This window comes from Schistocerca piceifrons, chromosome 2 (assembly GCF_021461385.2).
Source record: "Schistocerca piceifrons isolate TAMUIC-IGC-003096 chromosome 2, iqSchPice1.1, whole genome shotgun sequence".
NCBI lineage: Eukaryota > Metazoa > Arthropoda > Insecta > Orthoptera > Acrididae > Schistocerca > Schistocerca piceifrons.
Genome location: NC_060139.1, coordinates 636,535,888 through 636,562,902, shown reverse-complemented (window position 1 = coordinate 636,562,902; position 27,015 = coordinate 636,535,888). Strand labels below are relative to the sequence as shown.

The 27,015-nt window shown below is 43.1% G+C and overlaps 1 protein-coding gene across 1 annotated transcript in view; it reads left to right on the top strand.

Annotated features, from left to right (window-relative positions):
* Positions 1-27,015, top strand: part of LOC124775683 (neuroligin-2-like) — a 327,437-nt gene that overhangs the window by 148,044 nt on the left and 152,378 nt on the right. Inside the window, exon 4 of the mRNA XM_047250511.1 lies at positions 6,314-6,502. Coding sequence (XP_047106467.1) covers positions 6,314-6,502 — 189 coding nt within the window. The remainder of the gene's footprint in view (positions 1-6,313; positions 6,503-27,015) is intronic.

Genomic DNA, 27,015 nt, shown 5'->3' with positions numbered 1-27,015 from the left:
TCTGCAATTACAAATTTATTGCTAATTGTGCGCAGAAGATTCCTTAACTTTCTCCTGAACTCAATATTAATTTCAACTTAATGGAATAAACTTTTATTTTTGCCACTGGAATGGACTTACGTGAAGTGTCATCTAATTATTGTATAAAACAAGGAGTCTGTATTTTTACACATCAGTTATTTCCTACTGGTAAGGTGTTTTATAGACAGTAATGGTTTTTAAACGCGGAATGAACTTGGAATTTAATCACACAACATTGTAAAACGTTTTGTTAATTCAACTTATATGCTTTCTTGGCAGGTACTTGTCGTAGAGGTTATCATCAACAATGACAGACATTTACATAGCTTATCAAATTAGTAAAACCAACTACTCCCTCAATGTGGTTCCACATCAACCTCAGTTTAGTTGGTGAACACAGAGGAAATGTGTTTTTGACAAATATCACAAAGGATTCTTCGGCTGACATTTACATCAGAGAAACATACTGTTTAAAGAAAGCTTTTGTATATGTAACTTCTCTAATCTAATTCTTTCTGGAAAGAGAAAGGTTCTAGGGATTTTCCCTTTTACATAACTGACAAACGGTGTTGCCAATACTTAGAAGGCTCAGTATATGAGTGGTGACCTGACATGACAGTGTTATCATTAAGTTGGTAGGAATACGAACGATCACGTAGATAATGTCGTGGGGAAAGCAAAACAAAGACTCCGATTTACTGGCACAACGCTCATAAAATATAACGGTTTTACAAAAGGGACTGGTTACGCTACGCTTGTCCACTCTGTTCTGAGTATTTCTGTGCAATGTTGGATCCGCATCAGGAACGATTGACAGAGGGCAAAGAAGACAGCTTGTTTCGTGTTACCGCGAAGGAGGGAGCACAATGGCACAGATACCATGAACGAATATCATTGGCAGTTTTTAAAACAGAGGCGTCTTTCGATGCGGCAAGACATCCTCATATAATTTCAATCTCCAACATTCTCCTCACTGTGTGAAAATATTTTGTTGGTGCCCACCTACGTAAGGAGAGATGATCATCAAGGTAAAATGAGAGAAATAAGAGCTCACACGAAAATATTTAAGTGTTCGTGATAGGAACGGTAGAGAAGTAGCATGAACGTTGTTCGATGAATTCTATGCGACGCACGTAATTGCGAATAGCAAAATAATCAAAAAGATGGAGATGTAGTCTTGCTGGAGCCACTGATACAATAACTCATGCTTCCTCCCATAACTCTGAATCGCACTTGTTATCCTTGCCAGATAGACGGGATGGCTGCCACAATGCTCGAAGTGATTCCTTGTCGATATCTTCGGGAATAAGTTATTGGTGACAGTCATGATTTTAGGTCACATAGACCTAAATGGTTTGTTAGTGCAGTAAGATACTGATTTGATCGACAGACTTCGTGGAATGTATACAGAACATAGTTAAGGTATGGAAGTGCGTTCGCTCGTCGCATTTGTAGAGAAGCAGAAGATGGTCGAGAATGTGTCGCGATCCGCAGCTCCAACAACCGCGTCACATTAGCCCCGCAGCGCGTCAGCAGCAGCAGCTGGGACATCGCGTGTCGCTACGATCCACTGCCCGCCAGCTGCGTTCCCTGCCGGCCACACTCGGGATAACTCTGGGGGCGCCAGCCGACAGCTTCTTATCGAGAAGTTTCTAGAAGCAAGCAGCCGAAACAGTCTGCCTCTCTGTCGTAATAACGCATGGCAGTAGACAATGCCGTGTATAGAAGTGAGCGCGAGCGCATCGACGACCCCACCATAACACGGGATGTTCAGCGACCATTGAATATGGCTGGAGAATCACATACGGCATTCTGCAATGACGTCATCAGACTCCTTCAAGAAGCGAAATGATCAGAAAAGCACATAGGACACGTTTCAGTCCAGGTTGCTCAGTCAGATAGATGAAGAACTACATCAAAAGATCTGCTAAACAGGTTTGGGGGCTTTGAAAGCCTTTGTTGAACATCTAGAGCATGATAACTGCAAGCGACTACGACTATCCTTTAATATGCCGCTGTCATATCTTCACGAAAACCAAAATTAAGTACGGTACAACAGCTAGGGTACATTAATCACTACACAAGAAATCAACACACTTTTTATTAGATCCACTGAGAACAAAGTTGTCAAATATGTCAACAAGATACTAGTACAATATACCTGAGGTTAGACGAAATTAGGATCAAATCTATCCGAACAGACAACCGCGTTGTCACAGTAGAAACGGATAATGATGAACCGAAAGTTTCAAAAGAAATCTAATCAGATTCAGAGCACTGAACGTGAATCACTGTAGAACCAGAAGCTTCTTATAACTGTGTATAATGTGCCCTATAATGTGGACGACAAACAACTAGAGGATGTATATGACCTTAACGTGACTGCGAAAAGCCAAAAGGAGGAATCTAAAGAACTGGACCTGAGTGAAGTTCAATGTTAGCTACGTAATGGAAGTCACTCTTGTATATGTAAGTTTCTACACTAAAAGTAAAAGCCTTATATTACTTTCCACGCTCAAGGAATGAATGATTACGTGGCAGTGCCAAAATGTTGTGGATGTTGTGACTTAGTTCACATCAAGAAGATCTGTAAGTGTAGAGAGCCAGTTTGCTCCCATGGTGGAGGAGAGAGCCATGAAAAATGTGAATACACAAACATCAGCGAGATGTCACAACAGCGCCTGGAAAAGCGGACTCACCTGGGAAAGATTGTGCAACTTATGAAATGCTGTTAGGACTTGGAATGACTAGAGTAGAATATCAGCCACATCTAAATATACAAGTAAAAGCAGAGTTCTGAACTACATGTGAGACCTATTCGAATCAAGTAATAAAATGGGCGTTGCACACGAAATGAAAGCGGCAAATTATGCTTACAGCCAACAGCAGCCCGTTTCATAGCCTCGCACCAAATGATTGGCATTATACTGCCAGAGAGAAATATGTCACTTTTTGACGACACCACAGCACCAATCAGTACAAAATTTATTAAAGAGCAGCACCTTGGCTTCATGAATTTCATAGATGGCATGATATTACAGAAGAGATAAAAGGTAACCGTTACAGATGAACTTAGAAGGTGCTATTTCAAATGGTGAATGATTCAGCGACAGTGTTTTGTATGAGAGGTGAACTTGAGGTACACTACTTTTGCACTAGTGAAGCTGAACATTTAAGTAGCTTAACTACAGTCGGTACGACTCATAATGACCTGCTCCAGGATAAGAATGCGTTTTCTCAGACGCTCAGAATCAATCCAGATGAAGTTCCTGAACTTCGTTCTGGGAGAGATCATGTGGGGAACACTTGCTTCCGCTTATGAATCTGTGGGACCTGACCTGCTGACGGAAGAGATGTTCCTGCTGCAGCAATGCCAGCGAAGGGAGCCTTCAAGACTTGTGAGCTGGGCAATTCATGTCGTATCTACAAGGCTCTCCAGCCAAAGTGTTTGAAGGTGAAGATCGTGATGACATCATTACCGCACTTGCAGTTGCAGCACACGCACATGCAGCTTCGGTATCACCTGGCGATCGTCCCCTATTTTCGCGTGGAATGGAGTGTGGCGACCGAGGTAATACTGGTGAGTTTAAGAACCGCAAAACACTGAAGTACAGAGAAATCAGATCTTCGAATCTAATACAAAAAATGTTTCTAGCATTTCAAGACCTACTAAAATGACATTCAGCTATAAACCGACAAGTTTTTTACAGTTTAGAAGTTAATGTCTAGTTAAGTACGTTGAGGGATCGCAGTGAGCTGACAGTTGTTCGTCAACATGTTATTAGAGTCGGGCATTCTAAAAGGAAATCTATAAAGTATCCCATACCCGAAACATCAGACAGCATTCTTTTGAGATTGAATAATTTGCCAACGGAGTTTAAACCACTGAGCGATCTCCTTCGGAGGATGTTCACGAGAAGAATTGTGTCATTCGACATCGCGACATTATATATGGATTTTGTAAAAGCGTGTAGATGCAGATGCTTTAACCCCCGGCGGGCTTTGTTCACATTCGATATGCATACAAGAATAACAGGATAATGCTGCGCAAAGTAAAGAAGCTATGACCGAAACACAAAAACTAATCGACAAGTTGGGTTTTTAAACCGTCTGTTTACAAGAACCGTACTGTAGAAACAATATCCTTCCATATTTTCCTGCGGATACGGTAACACTTACTAACCACGTAGACGCAATGTCTGCCACTGTCAATACAAGTAGGAAATTCACAGTCACTGAGATGCCACAACCTATGTGCACACCATACGTTCACAGTATAAGTGAACGACTGGCAGGCATGTGGGTTGTAATCAGCATATGTATGTAGTACTGTAATTCCATGGAACCTTTTGCATATGAACTCAGGGTGGTAGCCCTGTATGGAAAAGCTGCATGTTTCCTTGTGGCAACAGATGCGAATGCAGTATACTCTCTGTGGCAAAGTACTGATTTAGAAATCAGTACTACTGGTTCTAATGGCTTAGTCGTCTACACTGTAGTAGTTCCGATGGATTCGCTTCTGGTACATGTAGACCTAGGTATGCAGTTACTAAGTGAACTCGTGCAAAGAACACCGGCCATTTATATCGTTAATGAAAACATGAAAAGCCAAGGTACAATCCCAAGGGATGCATAGAAATTTACGCGTTGAGGTGAAGGATAAAAAACAGTGATTATTAACGGGATTTCAGGTAATCAGAGTGCGCTGCGAGGCGCCATGAATACAGGGCAGTTAAGGTGAGCTACAAATCACTACTTCAGGAAGTTAAAGAATACTCTCGGAGAATTTTCAAAGATGTCATCTGTATTCTGATGTATGGATAAGTTGTTGAATGGATAAGTTTTTCAATGAAACTGTTAGCGGGCCTCCTGTCATGTCTACAGTTCGCAGAGAGAATGGCTCAATAAAATCTGGAAGTAGGGGAGAATACCAGGTAACAGTGTCACAGGTCTACTGATAATAACTTATTTCACAGTGGTACCAAACGAGGCGTTGCGAGTAGGTAGGATCCCGGCGATTAGGAAAAAGGTGAAACAGTGGTGATTAAGAAGAGAAAGGATTAATATCCGGCATGATCGAAAAGCTATAGACCCATTTGCTTATTTAGCGTTTTGGCCAAAGTTCAGGAGGGTCTACTTTTGTACCGGGTGCCGGTGTTGTGTGTGAACCAATGCCAGCATGGATTCAGAAGAGGAAAGTTTATAGATGATAAGATCAATAGAGTTCTTGAATAGCCGGCCGAAGTGGCCGAGCGGTTCTAGGCGCTACAGCCTGTAACCGCCTGACTGCTACACTCGTACGTTCGAATCCTGTCTCGGGCATGGATGTGTGTGATGTCCTTAGGTTAGTTAGGTCTAAGCAATTTTAAGTTCTAGGGGACTGATAACCTCAGAAGTTAAGTCCCATAGTGCTCAGAGCCAGTTCTTGAAAATATAAAATATTTTGACTTCGAAATATTCTATTTTGCTCATGATTAGCATCTGCGGGACATTCGATAATCTTTGCACGCCTCTGAGATTTTGGGCCCCCTAAAGTCTCAACAAGGGCTTTGACCATTATTGTAGGAGATGTACTGTCAGTGGGACTGCGAGGCAGAGATTACCAAGTTCTTCCCCAAGACTCCATAAGTGGCTCCTCAGTACTGAACCCCGATTATATGTGTTAGACTGAGCAGATACTTTTGAAAGTGACGTTGCGTACACGAATGATATCCCAGTAGTTGTCTCTGTGGACTCCAGGAAGAGGCATGAGGAAGAGACGACTGACCAGCTTGTTCGCATGCAGCGGTGTAACACCGGAAACGAATATAGCTGTTCATAAAACGACATGTGTACTTCTGAAGAGAAAACCTTGTTGGCTCAGAAATCCGTCACTGAGGCTTGACGGAATCACTATAAAATGCAGGACTGTTTACAGCAATATGGAAATTCTTCTAGACGAGAAAAACAAGTTTCTATAACACATAAAATCCGTTACTAAAAATGAAAGACAAACTATAGAAGGGATTACCAGGGCTGACACCGCAAAATACAAATTATCATTGCACGGTGCATTCATATTATGAAGGAAACTTCAAAGCTATTGTCGGTTTCACTACCATCCTCTGGGCGTACCTCCTTCATGTGGACCCTGTACTTTATACTATGACATCTAGTAGGTCTATTGTTTTAATAATGTTGACTCTGTCATCCGTAGTGTATGTGAATTCGCAGTTTCTCTACTTATAGTGCAGGTAATATGGTGGAGATGGAGATAGAGCTGGAAGTAGAGCGTGGTTTGTGGTGGCCGCAGGTTTCCTGAGGACGCGCAGCGGGCCGAACGCGGCGGGGGACCTGGCGCTGCAGGACGCCGTGTCTCTGCTGACGTGGCTGCGGCTCAACGTGGCGGCCTTCGGCGGTGACCCGCAGCGCGTCACGCTGCTGGCGCACGACACGGGCGCCGCGCTCGCCCACCTGCTGCTGCTGCTGCCTGCCGCCAGGGGTCAGTACCTCTGTCTAGCCGAGCCCCTCTTAGTATTCGCACTACGTGGTGGTGGTGTTGGTGGTGCTGCTGCTGTCATCTGCCAGGTGTCAATGCCTATCTGTGCTGCTGACCCTAGCTGAGCCACTCTTACTACACACACAACACCTGCTGCAGCAGCTGCCGACACTCGAGCTGTGACAGGGCATAAATTATTTACCAGTCCATCATGTGCACCATGATAGTTCAGTGCCCGTATCTGCAGTAATTACCTGAAATAAAATAACAGCGTAAGTTGCAATTATGTTTTCAGGGTTCAGCCACCAAGGCCATTTTCGGACGCACTGGATTAGCCGAGCGGTCTCAGGCGCTGCAGTCATGGACTGTGCGGCTGGTCCCAGCAGAGGTTCGAGTCCTCCCTCGGGCATGGATGTGTTTGTCCTTAGGATAATTTATATTAAGTAGTGTGTAAGCTTCGCGACTGATGACCTTAGCAGTTAAGTCCCGTATGATTTCACACACATTTGAAAGGCCATTTTAAAATGGTTGTGAGCCTAGCGTTGTGGTGAAAAGGAACAAAACCTGTTAGTAACTGCTCATCTCTCCCTCTTTGTAGGTGAGCCATGCTAAGTATACACACACACGCACACACTCACACACACACACACACACACACACACACACACACACACACACACATACACACACAGTTTGCTGCTGGTGACAACTGGGCATGTACTCGCTCATCTGTCATTATCTGCACTGAAGTTCACTTACGACATAACACAAGTCGCTGGTACGGACACCTGCTTTTAGGTCTCGATTACTGTCAACCTTGACCCTCAGTCTGACCATCACTTAGTACATAACTATGCTGCTTCTGTCGTTGCTGCCCACCGCTATAGGTACACATTCCACTCTTTCCAGATGATTATTTGGAACATATACGATCTGCCTATCCTTACATTACTGCTGACAAGGCATTAGTAACAAGTGCAACTTACCATCCGACCCACCTGTAACTTGTTTCGTCCTGACAGTTAGTGTATGCACATATGTAGTTACGTTATCCCACAGCATACAGCACAGCTGTAGGAATCTGGAAAGTTATGCATGTATACACCTCATGTTTAATATACATCTGAAGATGGCTAGAAGACCCAATGCAAGTAAATCAGTCACCTGAAATATCACCAAATCCAATATATTTTGTTTTATTTCAAGAGGTGCCTCAAAGATAGGCTGCTACTACCGAATACAAGGACCTGACAGACAATATTAGCAGTAATCTTAGAGCAGGGGCGGCCAAGATTTCGGCTCGCGAACATGAGTGCCGAAGCACCCAGCCTAGCTGCAGATTTCCTCCACCACCATGGCACACTGAGTACGCGGAGGGCCCAGAGTGGAAACTGAAAAACACATCGCGTTTAAGTGGAAATTCAGTCGCTCTGCTTACGAATTGGTTTTTTATTTCACATTTCTCAACAAAACAGACGACAAACAAAACACATCTGCAGTAACATGTAGTTCTTTTTGGCTTGATGAAGACTTAATTCTTATTTGGTACAGACTACCGGGTTACAGAGGGACTCAGAAAATTTCAGTGTTTCACTCTCAGGGTGCCACATAATCGTAACTTATTTAGTTTCGTAACAAAGAAAAAAAAGAAAAAAATCTTTCACACCCGTATCTTGACCTCAATACGGAGCACGTTAGTAACCTAGTTATGGAGACGTGGAAACTCTAACTGAGGAAAAAATGTAAACAGCCTGGGCAGTTGCACAGCAGCGCTTTCAAGAGAAACGAGAAACGGTACCGAAAACAGCTTTAAAGCAGATACTATATTGGTTGTGTCCTCAAAACATTTAGAAAACTCTTTTTTCGGCCGTTTGAAGGCTTCAATTAATTCTTCAGACTTTCTAATTTCTGGGGAACTACTGACCTCAGAAGTTGAGTCCCATAGTGCTCAGAGCCATTTGAATCATTTTTCCAAATGCATCCGTATCAACTCAAAAACAAATATTTTCTCAACTTTCACTGTCTTGCCGTGGGCAGTGTGTAGTAAAGTTCACATAAAGTGTTAGGTCTGAAATCCGTTCTGGATGTCGTAATTTTTGTTCCTGTACTCCCTTTTGCTTCATAAATTAAACAATATCGTGTTTCACAAGGAAAAATCTTTCCAGGTATGCCCCTTGACTTAACCAACTAATTTGCGGTAGTGTATAAAGTCTCCAAACTCTTCCTCTCCATAGGTAACTGTTGCAGCAGATAATGGAATAATGCATGTGATTTCAGAAATATTTGCTATAATGCCACCAATTTCTTCACGTGTTCCATGGCTTCAAATTTAGCACAATATCCCTTCGTGTGCTCCATGGTTGCAAATATAGCGCAAAGTGCTTTTTGATGTACAGTACAACGATACATGTCTGTCGATCGCTGTAATTTTCTGCTCTTTTTTTCTCAACCAAATCTCTAAATTGTTTTTCCACGGTATTATAATTTCGTGTCATAGCAAATTTTTGGTAATAGTCAATTATGCGACTACATAGTGAATACAGAGAATTAACAGCTCTCTCTTTTGTTGTTTCCGTTCTTTTTGAAAGCCTTGTGCCAATAGATCGACAGATTTCGTCCTTTTGTGTAAATAGCAACTGGACCTGTGAACGTCCTTTGTACTACGAACCAATAGCGAAGGACAAACAGTGCTGACACTACGATTCTGCTGAACGGCAGAGAGTGGTGGCGACCGCAAAATACCACACCGTAATAATAAATGAAATGTCGCACTGCGCTGAGTATTACAGAGAATGACCAGGCAAATACGACACACGCCGAGCGTTGACCCACATCTAACTCCCACACGTGTAGCATTACGTGCGGTTTTCCGCACCGTGGTCAGCCCTGCCTTAAAAGTTTCAAAGATGATGTACACATTTATACTAAGGTTTAGGGATTATTCGTAAGAACGTTTCGGGTTTCAGAAGACGACTGCGTGGAAGATGCAAAGCATACAGAAAACAGACAGGTGCCATTTGATGAAGCATCCTAGTTTTCAAATTATACTGCGTTTGCTCAATGATGACACCGTTTGTGACGCGGCAAACGTAAATACTTGCCAGGAAATCATTGAAATCCGTGACTCGAATTGCCCAGATAGGAGAGATGTTGCCCGCTCTGGCAGCATGTTCAGTGAGTTGCCTACATGTAAGGGCGAACTACTTCGTTGCGACAATAAGGTGTCGACGATCTGTCTCTATATTGTTACACGCATGATGCCTTCTGTTGTACTCTACACCTGTTAATTTCTCCATGTTTGGAGCACACTGACTCCGTAAATAATATAAAGCTGCTCCAGTCACAGTCGCATCAGTCCACTTTCAAGTGTCTCCGAAAACTGTGCTGTAGAAAAACAACGCAAAAAAGTACAGTTTTCAGAGTCACTGGAAAAGGGCCTCATAAGTGATAGAAACCCGGTCTCATTAGCAGTGGAAGCTGCTTTTCATGGTTCTCCACATCAGTGGCACGGCACTCATTACGAATCTAAACTCGGAAAGATGCTTCATCCACCGTAATACAGTGTGTCTTGCAGTTTTCGAGCAGTCGTCTTCTAAGACCGAAAATGCGCTAATGAATAACCAAGTAACATCTGGAAACAGCTGCAGAGTACTTCGGCAGTCCTTGACGTGATTTAAATGTGACGAAATGGTTGGTTGGTTGATTTGGGGGAAGGGACGAAACAGCCAGTTCATGGGTCCCATCAGATTAGGGAAACATGGGAAGGACGTCGGCCATGCTCTTTCAAAGAAACCATTCCGGCATTAGTCTGAAGCGATTTAAGTAAATAACGGAAAAAATAACTCACGGTGCCCTGACGCCGGTTTGAACTGTCGCCCTCCCTGATGCGAGTCCAGTATGCGAACCACTGCGCCACCTCCCTCGGTGAAACGATCGAAAATCGCTTTACTTGTACAAAAATGCAAGAGTTCGTACTTCACAAAATGCAGAAATGGTTTCCCATTTGAATACAACATCAATGAATCACAATTTGTGTCAATAAACTGATATACCCGCGAGTAGAAGTTTGTTGGGATAGGCTGTATCGCAGCTAAGGCTTGGAAAATATACGGTGGGCAGTTGCAGTAATGTGATCACCTTAAGGAGACTGAATAAACACCTCTGGCAGCATGAGACATGCAGGAAGAGAATAGGTTGTTGAAATTACCGACAGAAACTGGGACCCACAGCAACTCGAATCCCATGGCCAGAGTACGCTATGTTTCTTGGCTGAGGATCCATGGCGCGCACAGCCCGATCTAAATGGTTCCACAGATCCTGGATAGGGCTTAAATCAGGAGAGTTTTGTGACCAGGAGAGTAGGGTAAACTCATCTTGATGTTCTTAACTACGTACTTACACTGCGAGCTGTATGACACGTTGCACTTTCGTGCTGGTGGGTGTCAGCCTGCCGAGGAAGAACTAACTTCATGTAGGGCTGGACATGGACATAGATGCATACGTGTGTTTATCCATTGTACCAGAATGACGAGATCCACAAGGGAATGACATGAAGACATTCTGAAGACCATAACGCCTAGGCCATTCTGGTTGGTTTCAGCATATTTGACATCTGTCCGATGAAGCATAAAACGTTTTTGATCTTGAAAGGTCACTTGTCGCCACTGAGTGGTCATTCATTTGCTGTATAGAAGTTCAAATTCAAGTCTTCTTCATAGGTAGAATGCTTGCATAAACCATGCACCTGCTGCAGAAGTCTGTGCGGCACCAGTTCTGGATAGCGCCATTTTGCATGCACGTTGTACTTTAAACCTGGTGGCACGGAAACAGTTTAAAAACAGAGTCGTTTCGGAAAATCTTCCACCCTTGGCCTGAAAGCCAATGATCATGCCCGGTTGTACTTCAGGTAAGTAACGTAATTTTTACATTACGACAACGCCTGCACTGTTTTACGTGTACCCGAGTCATGTTTTATAGACCATCCGCTGCTAGTGCTGCCACCGGAGGTTGTGAATGTTTACTGTACTTTGAAATCGAAAGCAGGTGTTGGTCATAAAAACGTTACTGGGCCGTGTAGTTAGCTACAAATAATATGAAGTACAAACTTCTTTGAAATCTGGATTCGCAGGGCAGAGTGCATCAGGTTGTCGTTGTGGAAAAGGGCCAAAATCAGCTACTGTTAGTTGCACAAAGTACTCAAACTTTATTTTCCTAAAGACACTTAAACACACATACCCTTGAAAGGATTCAGAAACAATACGGCTGAAGTCAATTATTAAAACTGCTTTAAGGAATACACACGCCTGAAGGCCTTAGTTAAGAAATAAAAAAAAAAAATTACATAAAAGTTCGCCTGAAGTCCACATACTGAACATTGAAGAACTGAAGACTTATGGCCTGAATAAGAAAGATTTAAAATAGAGCAAAATCTCATTTTTTTAAATAAGTTTTAAGCAGTTCAGTCTTGAAACCTTAATTTAAGTTGGCTGAAGGCCTCATTTTAAAATTGAAGCAACTAAATTAATGACGGCTGAAGGTCTGGCACAGTAGCCTACTTGGGACTAAAAGAAAATCACAGTTTAAATGCAGCCAAGGCACAATAACCACACAAAAATATGAACAAACACCAAGGGCTGTCGAAATACACGCCGTGCCAGACAGCATCATACGACGAGGAAAAACACTCTGCGGAACACTACGCTAATGAACTCCCCGCGGAGACATCCTCGCTGCGGTGTCCCAGACCGACTGCCTACTCAGTGCGCAGAGAGCATTAAAATTAACTGCGGAGTCGAAATTACACACGCTAGACACTGTTCCACGAAAACACTTCCACAAGAACTCGAACAATGCTAAAAGCAATGACTGTGTAACAACAAGGACGAATCACAAGTCGACACACACAGAGAACCCAGAAGCGTTCAGCGACCAAATGCAAGTCGTGCGGTGAGACGACCGACCGAACGATCAATCAAGGTCGTCCCCACTCAAGACATGTGTGTCAGCAACGGGCGGGCGAGTCTTGGCTATCCGGACCTCACTGCAGCACCATCCTGACTCAACTCCATGTCCTATCGGAACTCGGAGACACGGCGTCGCGGGCACACAGAGTCGGACCCAACCATGCCCATTGGCCACCCGACATCTCTGCACAAGAAAGGAACCGACCAACGTCCGGCAACATGACCAACTGACGGGGCCAAGGAACGGTCAAAGGACCAAATACACTTCACCCGATGAGACAGCCGACCGAACGACCAACCAACGGTCGTTCCCGCTCCAGTCTCCTTCCGTTGGACAGTGCATGTGTGTCGCCAGCGTTCGGCGAGTTCTGGCTGTCCAGACCTCACTGGAACTCCATTCTGACTGAACTCCCGACAGACCAAGACCCGGAATTACTAGCGGTGGCTCCAGAGGTAGTACGGCTGTTTACTTATCTATAAGCGCTGCTGCCGCCACTCACGGGCAAGCAAAGCAGCAGCTTAGTGATGCCAGTAAATCGAATAAGAAACGAGAGGCTGCAACTGCAAAGACAAGCCGTCAAGCAATAGACGGCACGAACGCGAGCCGCGCACGGCTCACTCTTGTGAGTTTCATCCTAGAATAGGGCTCAGGTATTTAAGATAGAGACGGCGAATATGAATAACAGAGTATATTGTGAACGTATTGTCAGAGACATAATTGATCACTTGTGTTTGACTCAGGAGATAGCGCCATGGAAATAAAATACCTTCCTAGGCTGATGCCTTGGAATACTTATCCTGCCAGAACATACTTGAACAGGTTCCATGACCAGTATTAAGTGAAGAGTCCAGAAACATTCAAATATTCTTCAGGCTCTACGTACCGGGTCTGTAGGTACAAGAAACCCAAGATTAGCCTAATTATAGCGCGCACAGTGGCATGTAAACAGTATTTCTTATATTGCAATATATGATAAGTTTCTTAGTAATCCTTGCTATGCACGTCAGTAGTTTTTGAGGGCATCAGTATATGTAAATTAATTTTCTTACTGACAGTATGATACCCCATTGTTTCACATCACTGGAATGCGGTTTAGAACCGCCTAACATCTGCCACTGATGTGCGAATCGACTGGTGCGACATGTATTCCACGCGTCGCTGATCCGCCCAGATTGATCATGAATCTCATTTCGGTGTTGCAGACGTATTCTGGCTGGCAATATTGTGGCGCACGCGCGCTACACCCCAGGGCTGTGAGTTATTCCTGCAGAGCCGTGGGCGGCGACGGCGACGGCGGCGGCGACACGGGTGGCGGTCGTTACGGCCTGGGGTCGCATGTCTGTCGCAGGCGCTGCCGCCGCTCACTGCTCACGTAACTTGCGCTGTTTGCCTGGCTGGCGGCCAAACGAAATTACACTTCCCATCAAACTTGTCTTATCGGATTGGAGCCCGCCGCCCCAGCGCAACACGACGCAGGCGCCCGACAAATCTGCTTTTGCGCAGAACTGTACGAGCCGGCAACAGGACGCCGCGGGCGAAGCGACGCTCCGCCGTGCCGTCACCTCGGGGCCTTCGTGGGAACACGGCACACTTGTCGGCCCTCAGATTGGCTATACAGCGCCGAGCCAGATACAGCTTCGCTCTTCGGCCAACTTATTGGTCCGAAACCTAATAATATTGGCGGGAGGGTTCCCTGCACGCACCAACACACACACACACATAGGCACACACACACGCATACACATACACACATACGTACACGCACACACACGTACTGGCCGAGCGGTTCTAGGCGATTCAGTCTGGAACCGCGCTACCGCTACGGTCGCAGATTCGAATCCTGCCTCGGGCATGGATGTGTGAGATGTCCGTAAGTTAGCTAGGTTTAAGTAGTTCCAAGTTCTAGGGGACTCATGACCTCAGATGTTAAGTCCCATAATGCTCAGAGCCATTTGAACCATTTGAACACACACGTACACACACACAAACGTACACTGGAGCGCCAAAGAAATGGGTACAGACATTTGTATTCAAATACAGAGATATGTAAACAGGCAGAACACGGCGCTGCGGTCGGCAACTCCTATATAAGACAACAAGTGTCTGGTGCAGTCGTTAGATCGGTTATTGCTGCTGCAATGACTGATTATGAAGATATCAGTGAGTTGAACGATGTGTTATAGTCGGCACCCAAGCGATGGGATACAGCACTTCCGAGATAGCGATGAAGTGTGCATTATCCCGTAAGAGCATTTCACGAGTATACCGTGAATATCAGGAATCCAGTAAACATCAAATCTCCAACATCGCTGCTGTCGGTAACTGATCCTGCAAGAATGGGACAAAAGACAACTGAAGAGAATTGTTCAGCGCGAGAGAAGTGCAACCCTCCCAGAAACTGCTGCAGATTTTAATGCTGGGGAAAACAAGTGCAAACTGTTCAACGAATCATAATAGATATGCGCTTTCGGAGCCGAAGGCCCACTCGTGTACCCTTGATGACAGCACGACACAAAGCATCACGCCTCGCCTATTCCTGCCAATACCAACAGTAGACTGTTGATGACTGGAAACATGTTTTGCCTGGTTGGACGAGTCTCGTTTCAAATTGTGTCTAACGGATGGAAGTGACCAATCAGATGGAGGCTCTTTAATGGTGTATGATGTGTGCAGTTGGAGATGGGACCCTAATACGTGTATGTAAGACTCAGACAATTGAAAAGTACGCAAGCATCCTGTCTGATCACCTGTATCCATTCAAGCCATAGTGCATTCCGACGTACTCGGGCAATTCCAGCAGGGCAATGCGACACTCTACACGTCCATAAGGTGTACAGAGTGGCTCCAGGAACACTCATCTCAGTTTAAACACTTCCGCTGGCCTCCATAGTCCCCAGAGATGAACATTATTGAGTATATCCGGGATGTCTTACGATGTGCTTTTCAGAAGAGATCTCCACCCCATCGTAGTCGTACGGATTTATGGACAGCCCTGCAGGGTTCATGGTTTCAGCTCCCTCCAGCACTACTTCTGACGTTAGTTGAGTCCATGCCACGTCATGTTGCGGCACTTCTGGTTGATCATGGGGGCCCTACACGATTTTAGGCAGGTGTACCAGTTTCTTTGGCTCTTCAGTGCATCTGAGGGTCCAAGGCCACTATAAGCGAACCACTAGACAGCATCATACACCTTGTCATCGACCTATCAGTTATGTATTTATTTATAATACTATCTCACTGGACAAAAATTTAATCCATTAACTACCATTGGCTCTGAGAGCCCCGTGTGTCATTTTTATTTTCTTCTCTCTTATTAAATATACATTTTATTTTAGTGAAATTGTCGCACTTACTCTAATTTGTCTTGTTAGCTATAGTTTTGTAAAATAATTATTAAAGTCTTCCTGTGGCTTTGTGTTGAAATTTTGGCTGACATTTCTTTCCGTACGGGTCTCGCAAGCCCGTGTAGTTAGAAGCAAGTTTTAAACAACCATAGTTCTGTGTTCACAGCGTCTTTTAAATCATTTTCTATTGTTGATTCGTGCTGTTATCCTTTGAGTGTCCAACAGTCCTCCTACTGATAAGGGAATGTTTATTTTGGTACATTATTTCGTAACACTTGTCCGTTCTACAAAAAGTAAATTTTTCGGGGAAGAGGACTACCAGACGAGGAGATACGGGAATTATTGGAGCAGTCTTCTGATTGTCAAAATACCACTGAGCGAATTCGAATTTTCCATTGATACTGACAGTGAGTTAGACGTCGCTGAAAACTCAGAACAACACGAAGATGACAATGATTAAGAAAAATTATTTTACGAAGAGAGAGAACAGTTTAGTGAAACTTGTGTTGAGTGTGACTTGTTCTTTTCTCGTAATGGGCATGAAATATGGACTACGGCCGCTCGGACAGGAATTTCTGGTAGGTGAAGCAAAAAGAATATATTGATTGAATACCAGAGACCTATAAGGTATTCGAATATGGACATAATTAAGAGTCTTGTTTTATGATGTGTGGTGGCCGAGTGGTTCTAGGCGCTTCAGTCTGGAACCGCTCGACCGCTACGGTCGCAGGTTCGAATCCTGCCTCGGACATGCATACGTGTGATGTCCTTGGGTTAGTTAGGTTTCAGTAGTTCTAAGTTCTAGGGGACTGATGACCACAGATGTTAAGACCCATAGTGTTCAGAGCCATTTGAACCACTTTTTTTTAATGATTGTTTTTCGTGTACCCCTTATTGAGGATGTGTGTATGTGGACAAATAAGGAAGTTCGAATCGTTTACAAGGACTTAAAGAATACAGATATTTATGAAATGAAATTTTTCTTGGTGTTCGGTTCTGTCTGGTGTTTCCAAGTAAGGACATAAGGATATCAGTCAGCTCTGGAGTGTTGAGAATGGCCGACCATTCAATGAAATTAAGTCTCGCAACCTCTTCCGTGCTATTCTGAGGGTGATGATCTTTGACAGTGCACTAAACCGACCTGAACATTGGTCAAGAGAAAAACTTAAACCAATCACAGAAATATTTGAGATGTTGCAAACTACTCTGAGAGGAAGAGTATGTTTGTTGATGAGATGGCTGTCCATTTCGACAATACATGTCATTAAAAGTTGGTAGATACGAAATGAAGTTCTGGGCAATTTGTGACAGAGCAACGAGTTACTGCTGGAAGAGGAAAGTGTGTTTGGTGAAAAGAAATCAGAGCCGTGCGACTTGGAGAGAATGATGTGAAAACTCTGCTGAGTGAACATAACAGGTCTGGACGTAATACCACGTCTGATAATTCTTCTACATCTCTCTTCATTGTTTGTTGTGAAAAGATCATACAGTAGTTTGTGTTTCCGAGAAAACGAAGGCGAACTATCTTCCGATTTCATTACACCTGAAGGACGTGAAGTGTAGTCTACATTATATGGTTTCCAACCAGATGTGATGATAGCGTCTTACGTGCCTAAGAAGAACCAAGTTGTTACCGTGTTTCTTCGTGATTACCCAACGGTACCACCATCACAAAAAGCCAAATGGTATACTGACGCACAATGACGTTGACACCATAGACCAGAAGGGGCAATGCCACACAGTGTAAAGAGAAACAAGCCGTTGACCATTGTTCGCCTTCTTTATTATGATCGATGCAAGTATAACGAATGCTTCCGTAGTATGAATGATGCTGTATACCAATAAGAAGTGAGACGTCAGACTTTCAGGATCAGTTTGGGAAAGCGACTAGCGGCGGTAAGAAAGTCGCTGAATTCAGCAGTATCACTGGATCCAGGCAGGGCAGCGAAACCTCCAGCTAAGAAACGGAGAAGATGTGCACATTGTTTAGAGAGGAAGGATAGAAGAAGTCGAATTATATTTTATAAGTGCACCACACCTGTATTCTCGGAACTTTCTGCTATTGTCTGTGGAACCTGGGCAAATTTGCAATAAGAATTATATTATGACAACACTTGCTGTAGAATGGAATAAACTGTACATCCTCAAACAGCCACCAGTAAAAATACGAAATAGTGTTTTTTTTAATAAAAACTTCGAATAATAATGTTATTTCCAAATAATTTATGCACCGAGGTGGTTCACATCCTAAGTAGTCAAAAGAAAGTAAGTTTATGTAAATTTAAACAATATTGCCTCAGAGGCCCCTTTGGTAGGTAGCGTTACACAGATTTTCTGGAAAGCGGACAGTTAATTACCCCCCTTTAAGTGCAGTAGATAGCGTAGAACTGATACCAGACGGTCTTGTTACTTTCCACCGCAGACATGACATGGCAGTGACGTGGTATGTGAAGTAACATTCGTTTGTATGGAGTCATCGGAAGTTGGATCAACATGGCGAGTGGAGGGAAGGAGTTTCCGCGTTCTGATGAGACAAAGACCACACGGTCAATGAATTTGCCCCGATACCTGCCGTGTCAATGCGATGTGTCCAGTGTACCTGCTAGGGACATTGTGCCGTTCGCAGTTGTGTTACACGGTGGAAGGGCAGTGGTTGTAAAGAGAACCTAACCGCAGCAAACAAGTCTCAAGCCTGCATGCTGTAACCATTTGGACCGGTGTGCCTGGAAAACGGACGATTGTTCACAGCTGCAAAGAAAACTGCACTTCTTCAATACACATACCTACGTACAAATTGTAGAACGGCAGAGTGTAATCGCCATTTTGCCTCTTTTCAGAAGACATATGACACCCGATTGTCCGCAGCTCGTGGTCGTGCGGTAGCGTTCTCGCTTCCCGCACCCGGGTTCCCGAGTTCGATTCCCGGCGTGGTCAGGGATTTTCTCTGCCTCCTGATGACTGGGTGTTGTGTGATGTCCTTAGGTTATTTGGGTTTAAGTAGTTCTAAGTTCTAGGGGGCTGATGACCATAGATGTTAAGTCCTATAGTCCTCAGAGCCATTTGAACCATTTGAACCACACCCGTTTGCACCTTCAGTTCAATGGGGCGTTTGACGGACAGGGTCTGCGGGTTCTTGCTCAGGCCGGAGGTGTCTCTCTACTGTTTCGGGAGGTTTTTGCGTACCACTAACAAAAGTTAACGTGAGATGGAAAAAGTGAAGTAATTTCAAAATTCTCGGAAAATTCTTGTGTGTTCCTGATACATTTTTACAATGAATATGCTGTTGACACTCCCGTTTTCCAAGATGACAACAGCCTTATGCATATAATCCTGAACTGACGACCATTATGACTCACTGTCGCACACCGACAGGAGTCCTGAAGAATCCTGTCTTAATCGCACGCAAAATGTCTAGGACTACTCGAAACAATGGATGAAATGAAGTAATCAACACCCTCGCAATTTTACAGCTCTGCAGGATCTCTTCATTAATAACGGGCTTTAGCCGGTTAAAGCATACCTATCAAAAGTTGTGTGATCCGTTCGTGCCACGTAAGGTATACTGGTTGGGCTCACAAATAATGTGACAGACCGCCTGCTGCATTTCTACACTGATGAGGCTTATGTAAGTTATTTACTTGTTTCCTCAGTCATCCCTATTTCGAATGGGATGTTACCTTCTCATTTAGAGCATATTTGTACTAATATTTAAGCTTTTACTTTCTAGAAGCTTTCAAAAAAATTTTTTTATCTTGTAAACTGCTGTATCATTGTTTGGAAACATCACAACGTAATGGTACGATCAGATTACGTAAGGATGGTCATGGTATGTGAAAAACCAAAACTTGAGGAGTACAAGTAGCACGATCGTTTTGTATATCATGAAGCTTTCACGGTTCACTCGATTACTTTTTGGTGTTGCAGTCAGTAATAATAAAATGACAAACTTCGGGAATTCTGTAACAAAACATACGTCAGTATGGCCTATTGAGAAAGGTGGGAACTACTACACTCCTGGAAATTGAAATAAGAACAGCGTGAATTCATTGTCCCAGGAAGGGGAAACTTTATTGACACATTCCTGGGGTCAGATACATCACATGATCACACTGACAGAACCACAGGCACATAGACACAGGCAACACAGCATGCACAATGTCGGCACTAGTACAGTGTATATCCACCTTTCGCAGCAATGCAGGCTGCTATTCTCCCATGGAGACGATCGTAGAGATGCTGGATGTAGTCCTGTGGAACGGCTTGCCATGCCATTTCCACCTGGCGCCTCAGTTGGACCAGCGTTCGTGCTGGACGTGCAGACCGCGTGAGACGACGCTTCATCCAGTCCCAAACATGCTCAATGGGGGATAGATCTGGAGATCTTGCTGGCCAGGGTAGTTGACTTACACCTTCTAGAGCACGTTGGGTGGCACGGGATACATGCGGACGTGCATTGTCCTGTTGGAACAGCAAGTTCCCTTTCCGGTCTAGGAATGGTAGAACGATGGGTTCGATGACGGTTTGGATGTACCGTGCACTGTTCAGTGTCCCCTCGACGATCACCAGTGGTGTACGGCCAGTGTAGGAGATCGCTCCCCACACCATGATGCCGGGTGTTGGCCCTGTGTGCCTCGGTCGTATGCAGTCCTGATTGTGGCGCTCACCTGCACGGCGCCAAACACGCATACGACTATCATTGGCACCAAGGCAGAAGCGACTCTCATCGCTGATGACGACACGTCTCCATTCGTCCCTCCATTTACGCCTGTCGCGACACCACTGGAGGCGGGCTGCACGATGTTGGGGCGTGAGCGGAAGACGGCCTAACGGTGTGCGGGACCGTAGCCCAGCTTCATGGAGACGGTTGCGAATGGTCCTCGCCGATACCCCAGGAGCAACAGTGTCCCTAATTTGCTGGGAAGTGGCGGTGCGGTCCCCTACGGCACTGCGTAGGATCCTACGGTCTTGGCGTGCATCCGTGCGTCGCTGCGGTCCGGTCCCAGGTCGACGGGAACGTGCACCTTCCGCCGACCACTGGCGACAACATCGATGTACTGTGGAGACTTCACGCCCCACGTGTTGAGCAATTCGGCGGTACGTCCACCCGGCCTCCCGCATGCCCACTATACGCCCTCGCTCAAAGTCCGTCAACTGCACAACGGTTCACGTCCACGCTGTCGCGGCATGCTACCAGTGTTAAAGACTGCGATGGAGCTCCGTACGCCACGGCAAACTGGCTGACACTGACAGCGGCGGTGCACAAATGCTGCGCAGCTAGCGCCATTCGACGGCCAACACCGCGGTTCCTGGTGTGTCCGTTGTGCCGTGCGTGTGATCATTGCTTGTACAGCCCTCTCGCAGTGTCCGGAGCAAGTATGGTGAGTCTGACACACCGGTGTCAATGTGTTCTTTTTTCCATTTCCAGGAGTGTACATTCCCCTTAGACCACTCTTGATGCATCTTAATATGTAGCAAAAGCACGCTCAGCAATTTTACCAAATTCTAAACTAACTAAGAAGTTTTAGTTTTATATGCACAATACCACATAGTGTGCTCAAAAGTATTCGAGGAACAACATGAAGGAGCTTGTACGAAATTAGTTGAGCTATTCGCTGGGAACCGTGTAGGAAAGACTTGGGCGCGGCCCTTTAAAATGATCAGAGTTTACAGAGAAAGACAAACTTCATTGAAAAAACGAAATGCGCATATTGTAAAACAGAAGCATCTATGTGATTAGTATAAGTAAATGGACAAATGCGCAAATGGGTGCATGAGTGTATAATTACAGTGAGTCTACGATACGCATCAACATCGGTCGTTTGCACTTTACTAACTAATTACTCTGCTATATTCCCTTCAGCCAAAGATAGACTCATAATACGGAGTATCTCATGATAGACATGCTACTAGATTCTACGTAAACGAGAGACATGCTCCGAGATCTATCGAGAATTGGCCTACTTTTATTTTGACAATATTTTGCACTTCCGGCACATTATAAAAGTTCCACTGAAGTAATGTTGGGAACTGCATTGGATAATACACAGTCATGTAAGCTATTTTATTTTTAGCTTTAGATTTAGGTAAAATTCATAACACATAATTATCATAAAAACGTTTTCATCAGTGTATACCACAATATCATAACCTAATCTTCCTTGGTATTCTTGATTTAAATGTAACATGTATTAATGTTGCATTTCACGACAGAGCACTTGACTGTCTTAATACATTGTATGTAAAGACAGAACACTTCAAGACTAACAAAAACAATTAAGTTTTGTAATTGTTGAACACGTTTGTTACTATCTGAAGAAACTCTCAGTTTAAATTAAAACGACATAAAAAACAAAATAAGTCCAGCTGTATTTATATGAGGCAGATCCTAACATTGATGAAAGCTGACGAACATCACCTACAGAGAATCTGTTAATGGAATATATAGAAAACAGACGGTGACCTGAGCATTGCAGTCGACACGGCTTCCATTGTTGATAGCTCCTGCGGGGCTGTGTTAAGAACTGGATGTTAACCCGGTTTTATATAAGGTAACAGAAGCAATGTCAAACAATAATCAAGTAATCTATGTCTTATTAACCGGCAGTAGTTGTGAAGTTTGAATAGAGCCTTCCATAAAGTACCTGAATCTTTAATGTATCATTCAAAAACTTTATTTCTAATCTGACTGTTGCTATCTAGAATTTAACGGCAATGTGAAAGATAATGTCCTAAATATTAATGCAATGTCTGCGTAATTATCAGTGCGTTTATGAAGTGGAGCTTCCTTCTGGTGTTTCCTTTCTGAAGTTCGTGGAAATTATTCTCCTCCTCCGGGTACTAAGTACGTAGTAGATTACGAACTCCAAAGGAAATCTGACTTCTCGCAATAGAATGTCGGGAAGTTGTCTATGCAATATCATTATAGACTGGAATCTGGCAGCAGTATCCGTCCAAGGAAAACCTCAAACAAGAGTAAAACACATTTACTGAGAAAAAAATTCTCCCAGAAAAAGTTCTGACGTTGCCCAACCTAGTGAATTTGCTACCAAAATCCATCCTCCGAACGTCTGTCCCGATGTGCAACACGTCGGAATTCATATATGTACTGCATCAGTTGAAATAAAATCGTATGTACCTTTTTAAATTAAATAATGATATAATTTTCAATACTCTTGTTATGTTGCAGGAATTAGTATTCGTATTTAACTTATTTCGACTTTATCAGTTCACTAGCTTGTATAATTCGAAATTTCACCAGATTATTGTCAACAATATAGTCAGTTAGCTTCGTACAAAAGTCAGTATACGTTTTCCCCGTCGTATAATTAACACCAGTGTGAGTTATTTCATTTCGTTAACTGCTTCTTCACCAAGAACAGAGAGACGCATTTCCCGCTACAGAGGGCATAGCATTTCTCTCGCAGTAATGAATTAAAGATTGTACGTTATGTAGCAGTTCTGAAAATAAATTGTACGCGTCGTTGCCATGTTTAAACTTTATACACGGTGTCTCGGAAACATCGTAGAATTTTAGTCGTGTAAGAGTTGCGTCCGACAGGTGAAAGAATTAATGTGGACACGTTGTTGTTACGTCCTGAGCTGTAAACAGCCGTTGAATGTTACGCAACATTACGTGGGAGGCAGAAACATTGGTCCACAACATTACGTGTGAGGCACAAACAGTGGTCCACTGCGTTATTGCAGCTTTAAATACTAAAGGTTGTCGAACGGAATTAGAACAGGTAGTTCACAGCATTATTCTGCCTTAAAATATCGAATGGAATTAGAACAGGTTTGAAGAATCCGCCCTCATTAATGGTATATTGCGCACCCCTAAACTGTAATATCAGCTGCAGAGGTGTTACTGCACTGATACATTTTTAGCTGTATTTATATTTGGTAAAAATGTTGGGCATATGCTGCTTCAGTGAGCCGTGAGAACTTAAGCCACACTATTTTCCAGTAGTGGGAGCTAACGTATTTTCTTCAAATTTGGGCTAATAGTTTCATTTGCGATTTTGCAGAATTATTAACTAATTAAAATTGTATTAAATATCGGCTTACGTACCTCATGCCGATAATCATGTAGCGTTCAGCGTCAGTACCAAACATTTGTAATTATTTTGTCTACACTTAGCAGAAAAATTTATTTACATTGTTACATATGACGTGAGAAATAAATTAGAACCAAAGATTCAAGTTAGTACCATTTACAGGTTGGCAAGTATTACGTTATATTTCTTTTTCTTAAAAAGTGAAAAGTGTGAAGTATTTCTACTGTGTATAATAGAACATATAATGTGTATAATAAAAGACAGTTATTTTTACATACTAATGAAGTTGGTAAGGCGATAGATGACATTCACATTATGGATATATTTGGTTCTAAGAACCTACCTACGCTAACTAAGGAATTGCGACTGGCCTCCATAACTACGCAAACATGAAAGACCACGTTCTAAGAAGGAGAGCGGAGAATCTGTATCTCCTACCTCATTTCAGTTTTCCGTGTCTTTCAAACTGTGGGTAGAAATTAGAGGCTCTATGTGTCCGTTTAGCCGTGTTTATTTCAGACTTAGTGATGTATTTGTATTTTCTGTTCTCTTCCTTTCAGTTGTATGAGTAGTTGTTTTCGAAAATATTAGACGTATTCACTCAAATGTCAACCATTTCATAATTAACCAAAGCTATTACAGTTCAATCAAAAACATATGATCATCTGCGCTTCGTTTCTATTTCAAACTCACGATATAGGCCGGTAGTTCAAACTGAAAGGGATTGTGTACTCTTGATCAGCAATTCAATGTGGACTGAAACAACTGCTTCTCAAGAAATCTCGTTCATAAATGGACACCAATACATTTAGAACTGCTTCTCAAATAACTTCATTCATAAAAAGACCCCAATACGTAAATATTTCCCAACTTATTTATAAAAACTTCAATAAGAAATACTGTCTTAGTCGTCATAGACCACCTTTAGATCACAAGGGAAGATCCATGATTCAGCGCCACCACTGTGGAAAACAAACTGTCAATCATTTGTCAGTGTGATATCCTACGCAACTGCCCTTAGTTTCATACACGGCGGGTATCTCTCGTGATAGCATATAAAAACTCATGCAGTCCGCTATAAGCACGCTTTAAGATTTCTGTCGGCGAGGTGGTTGATGAGACTAGTTGAATCGATGGAGAGCCCAGTATACTAAAAGGCTTTGACCGTGTGACGATTGCTACCATCTTAGTCAGCAAACAGCTGACCTTAATGCTCCAACAGGTCGATGTCGGCGATCGGTAGCACTGTGTGTCGTCTCTGCTTGCGTACATGTAGATGCACTGAACAGTGTTTATTACTAGTTTGTACTAGCAGTGCCCAGGAAACATTTACAGCTGGTCTGTAACATTAGTTTTTTACCACGCGGCTGCGGTCATTAGCCAGCTTCGTTTGCGCCTTTAGCACTCCTGACTGTTTAAAGACTCAGACTCTCATATATAAAACTGCTTCTAGATTCTGATTAATTTACAAATGAGTCATGGTGTTAAATATCTGATGTTAAGCACATGAGCAAGAAAAAGTTTAAGAAAGGCTTCCACTTACGTGTATTGTTGGAAGTTACTAACTACTCTCGTTACGAAACGCTGGAAGATTACAGTATGACTAGGAGACCAAAAAAAGCGTTTTTATTTTTTTATTTTTCATTTAATTTTACTTATTTTTGTGGCTCATGAAACCAACAACAAAAGCAGTTTGATACTACTCTCCGAAATCCTTGAGAAAATCGACTTTGAACTTTTCCGAACGACTTTAATACCCTGCACAATCTTATCTTTCCGATAGGACGCGTGGCTCTGTCGTACAACTTTCGACTACCGGCTGGTAACATTTTAAGCAAAGATGCATGTTCGAAGGACATTCCCGTGAAGCATAAGACACGTAAAAATGATAAATGCAAACAATAACGTTTTCATCTGATTTAATATTTTTTCTTATATTATATATTAGCAATCTCCTGTAAAAGTTCGGTAATTAAGAATTTATATTTGCATTGAAAACTGGATTTTCGTGTGTGATATGCAATTATAAAATAGAATGCATGAATTTTCCGCAAAAATGACAACTAGATATACGTTACTTAATATCTATAGGATGAATTTTATATTTAAATGTCACTGCTATTCGAACTGATCGAAGAAGAACGAAAAAATAGTGACTGAAACGAGCCTCGAATCAGCGATTACCAGCCTCAAGCGCTACTGATTTGTTTTTCATCTTCATCTGTTTTATGCTTCAAAGAAATGGTGGTAGAAGAAGCACCTCAGTTTAAAAATTCCCATTTGATACGAGTCGAACCCAGAACCCCCAATATGATAGGCACCATAGATACACCTTGCTGATAACAGTATCTGTCTCACATCAGGGTATTAAAAGTGGTCGGAAAACTTGGAAGACGATTTCCTCGAAAATATTACTAGTAGCATCGGATTGTGTTTGGATATTCGTATTTGAGCTTCGTATTTCACGTACGACAAATATAAAGAATTACAAGAATCCAACTGCTGTGCGGTCTCCTTGTGAGTAATTTGTGCCAAGTCTTAAGCAAAAGCTATTTTATTAATGAATCTCCGTGTTTATGACGTCACGTATCTTAGGTCCCACATGTTAATACTGTCTGCAAAAATGTGTTGCGAGCAGAATTAACAGTAAAGAAGCAATTAACCAAGTTTTACTACATGAACAGCGAAAATGTTGGAAGCGATGGCCTTGTTTACATTCATCATTCTGTAGACAGTGAAAGCGACAGAAGTTTGTCTGAAGGTTTAAAATTATGTATAAAATAATTTGGAAGGTGCTAAGTGATCTAATTCACAAATACTGGATGATTGTAGCCTAGGTGATTTGCGCGCTGTGTGTTACCTGCCACAAGACGAGTATACTCAGTTTTTAGTGTGAGACCCGTCTTACAGTATTAAAGCTATGATGTAAGGCTGAACTTCTTAATGAGTATGTCATGATAGCATCTAAGTTTTGTAATTCGGTCAACTGTTATAGAAAATACTGAACATTGAACTCCCAGATTACTCTGGAAGCCTGAGCAACGTGCAAAATAATGGTTCAAATGGCTCCGAACACAATGGGACTTAACTTCTGAGGTCATCAGTCCCCTAGAACTTAGAACTACTTAAACCTAACGAACCTACGGACATCACA